This window comes from Mercenaria mercenaria, chromosome 14 (assembly GCF_021730395.1).
Source record: "Mercenaria mercenaria strain notata chromosome 14, MADL_Memer_1, whole genome shotgun sequence".
Taxonomy (NCBI): domain Eukaryota; kingdom Metazoa; phylum Mollusca; class Bivalvia; order Venerida; family Veneridae; genus Mercenaria; species Mercenaria mercenaria.
Window position 1 is genome coordinate 16,142,247 of NC_069374.1, and position 15,416 is coordinate 16,157,662.

The 15,416-nt window shown below is 36.3% G+C and overlaps 1 protein-coding gene across 1 annotated transcript; it reads left to right on the forward strand.

Moving 5' to 3' along the window:
* Positions 1–1,445: 1,445 nt before the first annotated feature.
* Positions 1,446–14,656, forward strand: LOC123534942 (uncharacterized). Its single transcript, XM_053522979.1, has 3 exons — positions 1,446–1,510; positions 5,458–5,800; positions 11,205–14,656. Exons 2-3 carry the CDS (start codon positions 5,469–5,471, stop codon positions 12,562–12,564), a joined length of 1,692 nt encoding a protein of 563 aa, XP_053378954.1. The 5' UTR covers positions 1,446–1,510; positions 5,458–5,468; the 3' UTR covers positions 12,565–14,656.
* Positions 14,657–15,416: the final 760 nt, after the last annotated feature.

The window sequence follows — 15,416 nt, forward strand, 5'->3', positions numbered from 1 at the left end:
TACTTCTTACATGGTGCTTTAAAATATTCTCTCGCTTTGTTGCTGTTTAGCGAAAACAATCAATAAAAATAGTCGCCAGATTTTTTATTTAGTTGTTCGTGTTTTCTCTTTTTTTTTCTTTTTTGACAAAAAATGGCCACGAAATGACCAAGCCGGCCTTGTCATTTTTCTTTTTTAATGTAAAATAAAAAAAATCCAATGTCTTTTCTACAGTGTTTGTTTGTTTTGGGGTTAACGCCGTTTTCCAACAGAGTTTAAGTAACGGTAACGGAGGGCAGTTAACCTGATCAGTGTTCCTGGATTCTGTACCAGTACATACCTGTTCTCCACAAGTAACTGCAAACTTCCCCACATCGATCAGAGATGGAGGACGAATGATATCAGACACAATGTCAAGGAGAACATAATACGCCCCGCCCGGGGATTGAACTCACGACAACACGATCCGTAAATCTGCGCTCTCCTTATTGGGCTAAGCGGACGGGCTTTCCTACAGTAAACTCTCAAGTGTGGGAGAGCGTTAGTGCAAAGTAGGTGTTTTTTCTTAAATCGAAACTTTGATATACTATCTCGAAATGTCGACTAACTATCTCGAAATTTCGACTTACTCTACTGGAAATTTCGGCATATTAACTTTCATATATAGACGTACGTGCATAGGTCCTGGACAAAATCAGGTATCTTTGACAACTCTAGAAAGTCATAGTTGAGGACCTAAAAATATTACTATTTCAACCATGATAAAGTTTGAAATGATTTCAACCCGGTTGGAACCCTATGGCAAGGAGTCATTCGGTACCGTTCGAGACCAAGATCTGGTACCTGTCTTATCTTTAGAGGTCATAGAAGGTGATCGGATAGTGTTCGAACTTAGAATGTTTCATTATTTTGACTGTATCTGGAATGTGTTCGATCTTGTTCGAGCCCCTACTACCAGACGATATACCCACACTGTTCGTGGACATATAGGTACATGTATAAGTCCTGGCTACAGTTTGTAAACAAAGATCCGTTATCTTGAGAAGTCATGGTACCTGATATACAAGAATGTTTGAAAAGGTCATTTTAAGTATATATAGACACTATGCGATGCTTTGATCCTTGTTCGAGTCCCTGCATGCTGAATACCTACAAGTACCATATATGAATGTGCAGGCAGACCGTCTCTATTTTATATTTTTACTACTCAAGGGTCAGTAAAATATCTTCCAATATGAGAAGTTTAGGAGAAGTAGCTGTAGCTGACTTACTAATCAACGTTTACAAGAAAAGATACAAAGTTGTAATTTCGAGATAGTATATCTCTATTTGCAAATGATAAAAAATTCACATGTCACCTTTTTGCCACTATAAAATTAACTATAACACGTGTATACGAATAGGCCGGTGGACGGGATGTAAACGGGTTGCGAACGGGGTCTTAAACTAGTTGGGTTAAACTTTGTACTTTCGAAAACGAAACAAGAAGTTAAACTAAATTTGTTATTAAGTGTAATAATAAAGATATTAGGTAAGTTTTCGTTTTAGCATTAATTAATTAATCATTTACTACTTAAGTTGAACCTACAAAATTATGTATTTTAACTATAAATTAATATTACACAATAAGTGCGGATCCAAGGCTGGATCGGGCCCAAACAACATCTTTTCCGGGCCCCACCACAGCATATCCGGCGAGCATACATAAATTGATGCTTCAATCATTTTAGTCAACACTTCGGCTCTTTCAATCACAAAAATTTGTATCAATAACATTTTTCATTACTGAATTGCTGGAACAGTCCAATTTAAAGAAAAAGCTGTCAGCTGGGTCTATTTGCTTGTTAGGGAAAATATATCAGTTTTAAAGTTGACATTGTCTTGAATATTCATGCTCAAACTATGTCAATAATACATCAGGTAGATAGCACCATCTATGGTAAGCTTGCCAAATAATTTCCAAAGGAGCATGACCCTGAACTCCCTAGAAACTCCCCTCTCTAGAATCAAAATACTGGATCCGCCCCTGTACAAGTTCAGACAAGTTTTTAATTGTTTTTACCACTGATTATGTTCCGCGACAGTGAATTGAAAAAAAAGGAAATGTTATTTTCATATAGACTATATACATGTACGTTAAGATTAATTATATGTTATTGTAATTATCACACAAGACATAATAGTAAATGTGTATTCAAGACATGAATATACAGATACATCACAGCAAACGAACAGTACGTCAAGACATATAATGCCACAGAACACTAAAATACATCTGCACTGATGTGATAATACAAAAGGATTAGACCACAAGTTTTGCCAACATTAGAAAATCGGTCAGTCCCTTAATTGGTGTCAAATTAATGTTAGATTAAACTGAATGGCGGATTTTTCTTTGGTCTAGAATAACAAGTGTCAAAAAGATAGAATTTTCAGACATTAATTTATATCTATAGCAAAAGAGATAAAATAACAAGCTATGTCCAAAAAAAGGGAGAACAAAAAACGAAAAGAACAACAACATTCGCAATGAAGCTCATGTAGATATTTTGTGTACGCTGTGTTAATGGTACAATTATGTGCGTATACTCGGTGATATTTAAATCAGATTAATCTTCTTATAGATTGCATTATTGAAGTTCACTGTGCTACATTTTGTAAAACTGTTTATTCCTGTACAAACATAAAATCTACAAGCTTTACTATTTTTTTTAAATCTCATAATGTTTATGATAAGATAACATGAATACTAGTAAGCTATTTATCATGTCCTTCTGATATAAATGCTGAGATACCCGCTGGTATTTACTATTTTACTACGAAGGACCGCTCGAGACTTCACAGATTACACTTCACATTCAAACATCTTAGTTCACACTTCACATTTTATACCTCACTGTTTAACTTATTTTTGACAATATAGTGTTATTCAACCTCCAATAAATGACTAGCATTGGACAGAAAGTACATGCACCATACTTATGCCATTTGTTGGTAAACGACGACCTATTTTTCTATGTTACTTATATCTGTCTACAGCTTGACTGATATATGACTTAGAAATGTGGGTTATAAGGACATTTTCTTTATCATTAAATAAGATAAATAGTGTAGATACGAATCAATATGAGAAATTCTAACCTACTTTCGTTTTCAATGACGGCAAATAACACAGAAATCGTCCTTAAACCCGTGACACTTTGCTCACACATTACCTAGGCTCGTCCGAAACCATTTCTTTGTGTGTCTGACATCCTAAGTATGATATACATTTCTTTTGAGAGCAGGTAATGTCTATCCCTGTTTTAAAGCTGCGAGCAGTGACTACATTTAGCAAAGCTAAAACAAAAGGTCATCGCGGACAAGTAGTTTCTACCTACAACTCATGACAACCAAATCTATACAAAAAGGCTAGTAGTAGTCTAACTTCAATAAACTATCTTTTGAGGACAATTCATAAATAAAGGACTACACTGCAGAACTTGTATTTCAATAACTTGACGATTCATGACAATTTAAGCCATAATGAAAATACATTATGCATTTCGAAAATAACCATCAGTTTGATTTAAACTGTTTGCTCCCCCTCCCCCAAAAAGAAAATAAGGGGGACTTAGTCCGTCCGTCTTTCCGTCCGTCCGTCCGTCCGAATTCGTGTCGCTCATATCTCAAAAAGTATTTGACCCAGAGTCATAAAGCCTCACAGGATTGATATTAAGTACAGGAAGTTGTGCACTAGGGGTTTTAATTTGGATGTCACACAGCCAAAACCAGCAAAAAGGGCCTAAGTGTGTGTCGCATGTATCTCAAAAAGTATTTGACCTAATATTATATAAATAATATTATATAAATAATAACCGGAATAGTATTCAGCATGTGATGTTGTAAACCTCAGGTTTTGTTAGAAATATCACTCAGTAAGACTAGAGTAACTGTTATGGCTCTGATTTAATAAAAAAAAAGTACGAATAAATGGGATACAAGTTTGTGTCGCTTGTATCTCGGAGTATTTGACTTAGAGTCATAAAACACTAGGAGATTGCTATATAGCATGTGAAGTTGCGCACCTGATGTTCTGTTTTAGATTCACTCAATCAGACTGGAGGTATGGACACTGACTTTAAGTTAGTGAAAAATACACATAAAGTGCTTAAAAATTTGTGTTGCATATATCTTAAAAACTGTTTCACATAGAGTCGTGAAACCATGTGGAAATATTATCTAGTATGTAAATTTGCGCATTTCTGGATTTATTTCTCGTTGCAAGATCAGAGATATGGCCCTTGACCTAGTTAAGAATATAAGACTCTTTCACTAGTTGAAGGAGCGGATGGGAATATCTGGCTCGAGGGTAACTGTTTAGGCGGTAACGAGGCTCAGCCGAGTAACCGCAAAACAGTTATCCGAGAGCCAGATATTTCTATCCGTACCTTCAACTAGTGATAGATTCTTTTTCTTGCATGTCGTATTCTTCAAATTGTAGAAGATATAAAAAAAACGAAGGTTTTTCTTTTAGGTCCTATTTTGTTTTTATAATAGTAGAGTATGAATTTACGCATTTATTCATAAATTACAGCACGTGAGTCATCTTACACCCAGTTTTTCTAGCACAGGAAAATCCTGTCCGGCATGAAGGAAATAAAAGTTTGTGCCTCATGCATCTCAAAATGTACTTAACCTAGAGTCATAAAACATTAGATGATTGTTTTAAAGCATGTGAAGTTGTCCACTTGGAGTTCTCAGAGGGATTTCACTCAGCTAGGCCAGTGTTATGGTCCTTCACTTAGTGAAAAATACATATATAAAGTACTTAAATGTTTTTGTTGCAAACATCTTAAAACTATTTCACCTAGAGTCATGAAACCATGTACAGTGACAGGAGTGGGCGCACTTGTGCCCTATTGACACAATTTTAGTCAAATATTGTTTTGAGAGATGATTCCATAGTTTATTCAGGTACATCAAGTTTAGTTGTAAACAACATAACTGGATAACTTGAATCAGTCTAGAGGAAGGTTTAGAACTTAGGGCTTGAATTCTTAGTCTCCATCTTGTTTTGCCAACAAAACTTCGCCTTAAACCTTCCTTTTTGAACTTTGTTTTATTAAACGCCAAACGAATATGACTTAACTTTAACACACTTTACAACTAGGCCGATCCAGAAAAAAGGTTTCTAATGATATTTTCAGGATATTTACGAAATGGCTGAAGGAGGTGGCTTCACATCAATCAGAGACGGTTCAGATGCTGATTTCGAAATTATCTGTACGCCATGTGGGGAAGATAACATCAGAGAAGAAGCTGTCAAATTTTGCATAGAATGCAATCAATATCTTTGTATAGCGTGTGCTAGATATCATAGAAGGATAGCAGCTTTGAAATCTCACAAGCTTTTGGATACAGATGATGCCAAAATCGCATCAGTATCTGCCATAGCAACAGCGACCATGCTAAATATGTTTCTAATTATATTTACAGAATTTAACAAAATGGCTGAAGGAGGTGGCTTCACATCAATCAGAGACGGGTCAGATGCTGATTTCGAAATTATCTGTACGCCATGTGGGGAAGATAATATCAGAGAAGAAGCTGTCAAGTTTTGCGTAGAATGCAATCAATATCTTTGTACAACATGTGTCAGGTATCACAGAAGAATAGCGGCTTCGAAATCCCACAAGCTTCTGGGTACACATGATGCTAAAAACGCGTCGGTAGCTGCTGTTGTAACGAAATGTCGATACCATCCAGATCGAGATATTGAGATGTACTGTGGAACACATGACATGGTCTATTGTCTAAAGTGTATAGCCACAGAGCATAGGTATGTTTTACTACATTCAGAGGCTATTGACAGAGAGTTGTTTTCTTGGTGTCACAAATAATGTAACGTTATATGCTGAATACCGTTTGTGACTAGAAATATCTGCGATGTATATATTCTTAGAAGTAAAATATACTTTTTTATTTAACTCCCCTTTTGTATTTAATTTTTCACATGTCTGTCTTCGTTTTAATTCATGGCAATATTGCAAACTATTACCTCAACCCCAGACTCGATGACATTACCTCTTTAATGAGCACGCCTACAATTGAGCGTCATTTGTCCAAAAATAGAAAGACACATCGGGTAAAGTATTGGAAGGATTTCTTACTTTTAACTTCTTACTTCTTACTTGTATGCTATCACTTGATTTTGGCAGAAAACTTTTTAAAAAATCGTGTATTTATTTAGAGTAGGTATTGATAACGAATAAATTTTACGGTATTAAATCCTAATTAAAGAGCTATAATGCAATGCCATGTTGACGATACTTCTCGACTAGACAGTAAGATGTATCTCAGGTAAGTAATTGTATTTCAATATGTACAGAAAGTCGTCTGTTTGTTGTAAAACTCGAGAGTGAGTTTAGAATATATTCCATGCTGTCTCCATAGTAATAGGTTTGGTGAAAGTCGGTTAAGTTCCGTCATGTTGGACCTTATTCCAGTTGTAGGTATTATGCAGATTCTCGGCACATCACTACCTTATACATGTACATGTATATACATACTATTAACGCGGCCGAGCGGTTAAGGTCACAGGCTTTGAATCACTTTGCCCCTCACCGCTGTGGGTCCGAAACCTCGCTTCATGTGTAGAATTCTTTACTTAAGAAATAATTTATAGCACAACCGTGCTTTAAGGCATTGGACTCCTAATAGTAATCTTTACAAAATGGTATTTGCTTGGTATATTCTTAAAGTTTACCGTGTTTCGCACTGTGTTGCAATTTTTTAACAACTTTTACCGTGCCGTTTTTTATAAATTTTGTATAATTTATGGCATTTCCTCAAGCTCAAGTAGAGACAAATTTCAAAGTGATAACCACTGTCCAAAACATTTGCAGAGAATTCATTATACCATTAATGTTGATAAAAGACACATAAAACTATTGGTAAACAATTATAAAACAAAATAAAACTTTCAATATCATTTTTCTTAGGTGCCTCAAGTAAACGGATTTAATGAGACGGAATTCTAACTCCAACATTGAAAAATTAAGGTCGAGTCCTGTGGTACTGTTATAAGTTTTGCTAACTTCATTCAAAAACAACATTGGGACAGAAGTAAAACCTACCTACATTTCTTCCACAATATGTAATCTAAAGAGCAAAGGCGAAATAGAGAACTTTTACCGCATGTAACTCAGTATTTTTAAAGATGTCTAACTCTGCCCCCTTCTGTTTCAGAGGTAAATTCACTTTGAACAGCAAGAAATCACTTATCGAATGAAAAAAATATCCACTTTTGTACAATAAATCAATAATAAGTCTTGAAAAAAGTAAAAACTTACTAGAAAAAAAGGAAAATAAGGAAAAAATATTTTGGTCTCAGTGTGGGGCTTGAACCTACGCCCCCCTGAAATCTTTCAGTCAAAAGAGGTTTATGATAGGAATTGAATACTCTTCAAAAGGAGGTCTTATACTTTAACACTATTTATACACGATGGGTGTAATCATTTCACGAGGGCGCAGCTCGAGTGAAATTATTTCGTATGACGTATAACCGCCGGATTCTAATATGTCTTTTATTGTAAAATTTAGATAAAGTATGATAGAACTGTTTCTTCGCGCATGCATGGCGCCAAATGATAGGTCTGCACGCTCCTTTGTTTATTCACGCCAGGACCGGAAATGGTAAAACGTCTTGCGGAAGAGTTCAATTAGGGCGCAAAAGATGGCGAATTGTTCTGTAAAGCAAATAACCAAGTCAGTGTGTGTGTGTAAATTAATCAAGACGGTATTGCTATGTGACATTACGTTTCAAACATGCTATTAAGTTAACATTTGATCAAAGTTGAAAGTGGTATTTCTAGATGCATACATGGTGCTAAATATCACGTCGACGTGACGTCAACATATTATCGTTGTGATGGTTTAAGCATTACTACTCTTATTAGAATTTTAAGGATGCCCCTCACCACTGTGGGTTCGAAACCTTGCTTGGGGTGTAGAATTCTTTCAGGCTTACTGAAGGTCGTTAGTTCTACCCAGGTGCCCGCCGTGCCTGAAATAATGCCCAGAAGTCTTAGGGTACCAAGGGTCTTCCTCCACGCTGTAAAGGTGGAAAATTGTCATATGACCTATAATTGTGTCGGTGTGACTTAACACACACACCAATATAAACATAATAACTGTTGACATGTTAGCCGGTTCACATATCTGATGGTTGTACTATTTATAAGAAACCAGTATACTATGAATTCAGGATGAAAATCTGCCTAATTATTAATCCTTCGCGTACCATTTTATTAATATTTATTATATATTTTGCTATAAATAGAAACAAGGTACCTTTTAAACGGTAATGACTATCAGTAATGGAGCAGTGTTCCACATGCGCTATTATTATAAAGGACCTGGGTTACCGAACTATCCCCGTGATCTGACATCGACATCATATAGCAACGTCAATTTATTTCTGCGTTCTAATTTCTTAGTTCACACCTTTTTCTTCTAATTTCCTACTTCTTTGTTGTTTCTTATTTCGATGTTTGCACTTGTCAATAGTTCGCCCAGTCCTTAATATTTATAGACAACAAGTGGGGATTCACGTAATTATGGAGTCAAATTTTGCGCGCTGTGGAGTATCTTTAAAGAATAACATTACATTTTTGAGCTGAAACTACATGACGGGTATATGCTTGACATTTAGGTAGCATTCTTATCATGAAATAATTGCATTATAGAAGTTATACACCACCACTACAGTTTCGGGTTTAAATTTTTGAACTGATTTTAAAGCGTGTTTGTCTTTTTATTGTAAAAAGAATTCTTGCATCAAATATGATGCCCATTTTTATACGCCAGTTTCATGTGACGGCGCATGCGTCTGTCCGTCTGTCCGTCAGTGATAATTCGTGTCCGAAGCATAAATTTATAATCTTTTAGGGTATTGACTTTAAACTTAGCACATAAGTAGATGGCGATAACACGATGTGCAGAGCGCTTGAACCGGCTCTGTAGGTCACAAGTCAAGGTCACAATCTGAGCTAAAAGTTCAAAACTGTCAATAATATTTTGTGTCCGGAGCATAACTTAATAATCATGCAAGGTGTTGACTTCAAACTTGGCATGTAGGTAGGTGGTGATGAGACAATGTGCAGAGCACATGAACCGGATCTGTAGGTGACAATTCAAGGTCACAATCTGAGCTAAACGGTCAAAACTGTATGTCATATTTTGTGTCCGGAACGTAACTAAATAAACATGCAAGGTGTTACTTCAAACTTGACATGTAGGTAGGTGGTGATGAGACAATGTGCAGAGCACATGAACCGGATCTGTAGGTGACAAATCAAGGTCGCAATCTTAGCTAAAAGGTCAAAACTGTCTGTCATATTTTGTGTCCGGAGCATAACTAAATAAACATGCAAGGTGTTGACTTCAAACTTGGCATGTAGGTAGGTGGTGATGAGACAATGTGCAGAGCACATGAACCGGGTCTGTCGGTCAAAGGTCAAGGTCTCAAACTGAGCTCAAAGGTCAAATCTGTCCGTCATATTTCGTGTCCTGAGCATAACGTATTAACCATTCAAGGTATTGACTTCAAACTTGGCATGATGGTAGGTAGTCATGAGGCAACGTGCAGAGAACATGAACCTGATCTGTTGGTTTCAGATTAAGGTCACAAATGGAGCTCAAAGGTTAAATCTGTCCGCCATATATTGTCCAGAGCATTACTTATTAACTATTCAAGGTATTGACTTCAGACTTAGAATTTAGGTAGCTGGTGAAGAGACGATGTGCAGAGCGCATGAGCCAGGGTGGTAGGTCAAATATCAAGGTCGCAGAAAGGTCAAATCTGCCCGTCATATTTTGTGTCCAGAGCATATCTTAAAGATATCCAAGGTATTGACTTGAAACTTGGAATATAAGCGATTACGATGTGCAGACTACAACAATCTATATTACACCCCCCTCCCACCCCCTTCAACAAAAAAAGTTCATTTAGTTTTTTTGTCCTTCAGTATCCCGTCACCACCACAGCGCGCGCGCACACACACACACATACCCTGCTTCCCATTCCCGCTCACACCTCCCACCAAATAATCTATAAATTTTGCTCCCATCCTCCTCCGATATAACGCTATATAGCCCCGCGTGGCGGAGCTCTTTGGCTTTTTATTCAGTATTTAATGTGTTTTTAGGACACTGAAAGTTACAGACAGCCGTTAGAAGTTTCTCAATTTTATATCGAATAAAGAAGGCCAGCTATGTACTTTGTAAAATATGTTTTTAACGCAAGATTTAACACAACACAAAGCACGACGGATGCCGTTACTACTAAAGCCGGGATGGATTTCTTAATTTGTGCTGTGTGTTTGGGCTAAATATGGCACGTGTAAACATCGAAGTTAGAAGTTGGAAATAAGTATTAAGAAGTTTTAAGTATGATATAAAGTACAGCTAAAATTCTTCTACTTCCTAAGGTATTTCGCTATTGCCTTGACTTCAATTTTAATTTGTATTACAAACAAAAATGCTAATTTATGTAAGTTAAAAAATTGCAATAAAAGTGGAGGCGCAGCCCTATCAAGCGGTCAAATGCCAAAAATGCCTTAGTCTGAAATACTGCCATTGTTGCTGACAGTTTTACCAAGATTACTTCCCTTTAACAGAATGACAATTTTCTGTTCATTTTTCCGTTTTCAAATTAAATGAGATACAAATATTATTCTTATCATCAAATATGTGAAACCATTCGCCGCTCTTCATGGAGTTGTAAACTAGTGTATCATTGAAGGTTCCATGTGCGCCGCCGTATGAACACATCTGCGGATGTCTCTCAATTGTTTTTGGTACTTGTAACATGTGCAAATGTTGAGTTCTGCTCAACCCAGGGCTAGAGAGCGTGTACGGTAGCATGCATTTCCAATACCGCCCGTGAACAGGCTCAACCAAACCGAGCCTGCAACATTTTCATTTTTGTCATGTTAAGCGACCTGTGGAGTTTCCATTTTCTATTTTATGAAAGATAGTAATATATTGTACATTTTATGCATTTTCAACTTAACTGAGATAAAAATATTATGCTTAATATATCAAATATGTGAAACTTATTCACTGACCAATTTATAATTATTGACATCAATTGCTGAACTGTCTTGCTATCGCTTTTCAGAGCAACCGGTGCCATTTCAACGTCTATATGTAACTGTTTTTCTTATACCTCTATTTTCCAGGGCTTGTGAGAGTGTTAAAAACATAGAAGACGTAACGACACCTTTTCTCCAACAAAATGAAATACAAGGTTTACAAGATGAAGCTAAAGCTATTCACGATCAGTTAATAGCTGCAAACAAGAAGAAACAGAAAAATGTCGGTTCTTTTGAAGAGCAAAGAAACGAAATACTACGCAATATTCAGGATATCGAAAGAAATATAACAGAACATATCGGGAAATTAAAAAGAGAAGCAGTTGAGAGTTTGAACAAAATGTATTCTGAAATAAATAGGGGAATGGAATCGGAAATCACCTTGACGGCCAATACAATAACAGAAGTCGACAAGTCAACAAGCATGTTGCAAACTGTAAGCAATATTGATGCTAGACAACAGTTTGTTCAAATGAAACTGATACAAAGAACTGTAAAAGATGCTAAGAAATTGTTCGAAGAAAGTGAGTCTCAAGGTACTAAGGTTGCTCGTTTTACTGAAAATGCAGATTTGAAAACCGTCTTAATGACTGCCACTGAATTAGGACGGTTGGAGACAATAAATAAAAATCAGAAGCTGCCTACTCCAAAACAATATAAAATGAAATCAAAGAAATATATTAAAGTCAGAATGCCAAATGATAGTACTGATTGCTGTATATCTGATACATGCCAGCTTCATGACGGTACGATCATACTCACCGACTACTTCAACAAAAAAGTGAAATGGCTTGACGTGAATTATAAAGTAAAGTGTCATTGTGATCTCAATAACCATCCTAGGGATATCTGCTGCACTACCCAGAATGAAGTTGCTGTGAAAATGGAAAACAACAAAGTTCAGTTTATAGCGGTTGATAGTTCGTTATCGATACTGAGAGATATATCGATAGAAGGTGGACGTTACTGGGGAATGGCGTATATTGCTGGAGATTTGTGGGTATCTATCGGAAGTGGTATCAACGTGTACAGTAGATCAGGTACACTTCTGAAGTCTATCAGCAATAACGTAAATGGTCAGAGAATATTTAAATCTTCTCCTCAGCATATGGCTGCCAGTGGAGAGACTGTTATTGTAGCAGATGGAAGTGATGGAGCTGTGTGTTTAGGAAGAGATGGAACAATGAAAAGTGAACTGCGGGATGGAAGGCTGAACTACACCCAAGGTGTTTGTGTATCCAGTGATGGCATTCTGTTTCTGTCTGGATATAATTCCAACAATATTTTGATGTTTAGTGGTGATGGAAAATGTCAAGGAGAGCTGCTAACGAAATATATTCGGCTACCGAATCCTGGTTCGCTCTACTACGACAACAAAAGAAAATGCATTATTCTAACACTTCATACAAGATGTGATAGTATTTACATACTTGAAATGTGCGATTGATTTAGAGAAGTACAGACAGATACTCTAAAACCCTCGGTACAACAGAATAATGTAGATCGATTGCATACATTTTTAAGACCTTGCAAATTCGTATTTTAATTAAATTATATACTGATGTGTTTCTTAGTCTGATTATTAGAAAAAAATCCAAAAACAATTCGTTTTATAAATAGTAATTTAAAATTAGAATGCCTATGTGAACTAGCAAATGTCTTTGGCGGGTTGCATTCTAAAAGTGATTTATAATCTTAACAATTAAGAATGCAATAGTTATTATCACATACTTGAAGAGGGGAAGAACTTAGACCAAAAAACATTTATGTTATGTATAACTTTGAGAATCGTAGATCATAGCAAATCTTGACAATTTTAGAAAACTTTATTCCATTGCAAAACTACACTTCTTCTTTAAAGTTGTAAGTTATTGATGCACTACATTATTCTAAATTGTCAATGGCCTAGGTATTTACAATGCGTTTTATAAAGCAAACTGAACTTATTGTGTGAATGAAACAAATATTAGTCACGGAAATAAGAGCATCAATCCCATACCGTCATTTATACTTACATTTAAATATGTCGTATTTCGCGTGGAGATTATTCATTACATTCACCATAGTTGAGGTTGGAACGAATATGCTAATTCATTGCACAATATTTAGGTTGAATTTGGTGAATGGATTGATGTTCAAATCCGATCTGGCCAGTATTTCTCCAGATCGATGACCATCAATTATACAACTTACCAATCAAAATGGAACTAAACATTACCTTATTCCCAACAAAATCATGGACTGCTTGAGTGGAACCGATCTTCAAGTCTACAGATGAACTACTTTTTTCTTCAGCTTATTCTACATTTACTTCACAGAAACATTATATAAGAACAATCGAACTAATTCGTTAATTTCCAGATAAACACATTTGATTTTTAGCACTTTAACGTCAGAGTCTTAGCCAAAATTGCACACCTACCCGACCCTATGTGCAGATTTAGATATCTGAGAGTGTTACAGCTCTTTTTATGTTTACATATAGCCTTGGAATCCAGTCTGTTAATTTCTACAATTTTTCTTCCTGCAAATTGACAATTTAAACTCAATAAATAAAAGCTAATTATGGTAGATTAAGCGGGATTTTTAATGCATAGATGTTAAGTAGGTTTTATTGACAAAGCATGCATTATCAGTGACCTCGCCGGCAAGTCCATTAGCTGATTTCGACACCCTTGCCTTACCACTCTGGCTTCGAAACCTCGATTGAGGTGTAGAATTCTATTATGTTTATGTGGTCTTCTACTTATAAGTGTAGTACTACGGCCCCGGTCGTCTCTTTCGAGCTATGGATTTCAATTCCTGACCCATTGCTTTCGCATCGGTTTTCTCCACCCACAGGCCTCTTTACAAAGGTCATGTCTTAACCACAAGTAATGAGATATATGCCTTAAAAAGTCACTAATTGATTCTTTTCGGAAACTTGACTCTGATTTGACAGTATGCCGTTTTTCCGTATTTTTTTACATCATTTGTATAAGTCTTTGTTTTTTTCTTTGTACGGCTAAATAGTTTTGGTCTCATATCTCATTTACTTTGAAATAAAACATACGAGGTATGGAATCAAAACTTATTGATCGCGGCCGATGAGGCCGCGATCATATTGAATAGGACAAGTATTTGCACGATGGGGAAAATATTTCATGATGGACCTGTCAATTGTTTACTTATGGGTGAAACAGGTCTCATAAGCGTAAATACGACTAGCTTCTACTGATTATAAAACATACCGTACGATTTGTTGTGAATCAACTGTTGTTGTACTTTTAGTAGTTCAACCGCCACCCTTGTTTAAGAGCAACATTTAAAAAACACGTTTTTTTTCATCCTCAAGTAATAAGTAAGTAGACTCGCCCAGTTTAATCAATCTAGACGCATAATCTACATAGAGCGCTTACTTCACCCGATTTACATTCGGAACATTTTCACGCGTTTCGGGCTTTATCGTATGTTTAACATGGGATTTTTGAACCGTCCAAAGATGTTGGAAATGTTTGTCTCATTGTTTATTTTTTTAAATAAAAATGTTACTGCTTTAATTGTCTACCACTTTTTTCCCACCCTTGCCTGAAAAAAACAGTAATGAGTTTGTACACTGTTCAGACAATTGTGCTCTGTTGAAATTTAACCAAACACAAGTTTACCTGCATAAACAGAAAGCATGATATGTCACCATGCGCGGATCCAGATGTGGGGGTGGGGACCGGGGGTCCGGACCCCCTCTGGAAAATCTTTAAAAAAGGAAAGAAGACAAGAAGGAAAGAAAATGTTTTTCGAAAAAGGCAACATTAGGACTGCATGTAAAGTATATGCGGCTGCTGCTACATACGACCCCGACATAATTCATATTATTTATCTAAAAGAAACTAAGAATTTTACCTTCAAGAAAGCTTGATTTTATCATTTTCGCAAATTTAACAGGTTAGTCCATAAAACTGTCCCAGAATGCAAAAAATGAAGTGCCAAATTGCAAAATTTCCAGGGCGGGTGGGGGTGGGGGCAGGGGATCGGACCCCCTATGAGAAAATTGGCTGTGACCGTGCATGATCACTATACCTGTCCAGTACTGGACATTATTGTAAACGCTTCATTCCTGCACAAATGACAATTTCGCAACTTCTGTCCGGTTTGTACAAATTTCTGGCCGCGATAAACCATTTGACTTGTATACCTGCTGGAATAACAGAGATACACGATCACCTCTCACGATCATGCAAAGGTTCATACACACCACATTTTGAGATTTTTTTAAAAACCAATGATAAAATTACTGTTCTAGCACAAAATTGCTGTTCTTGA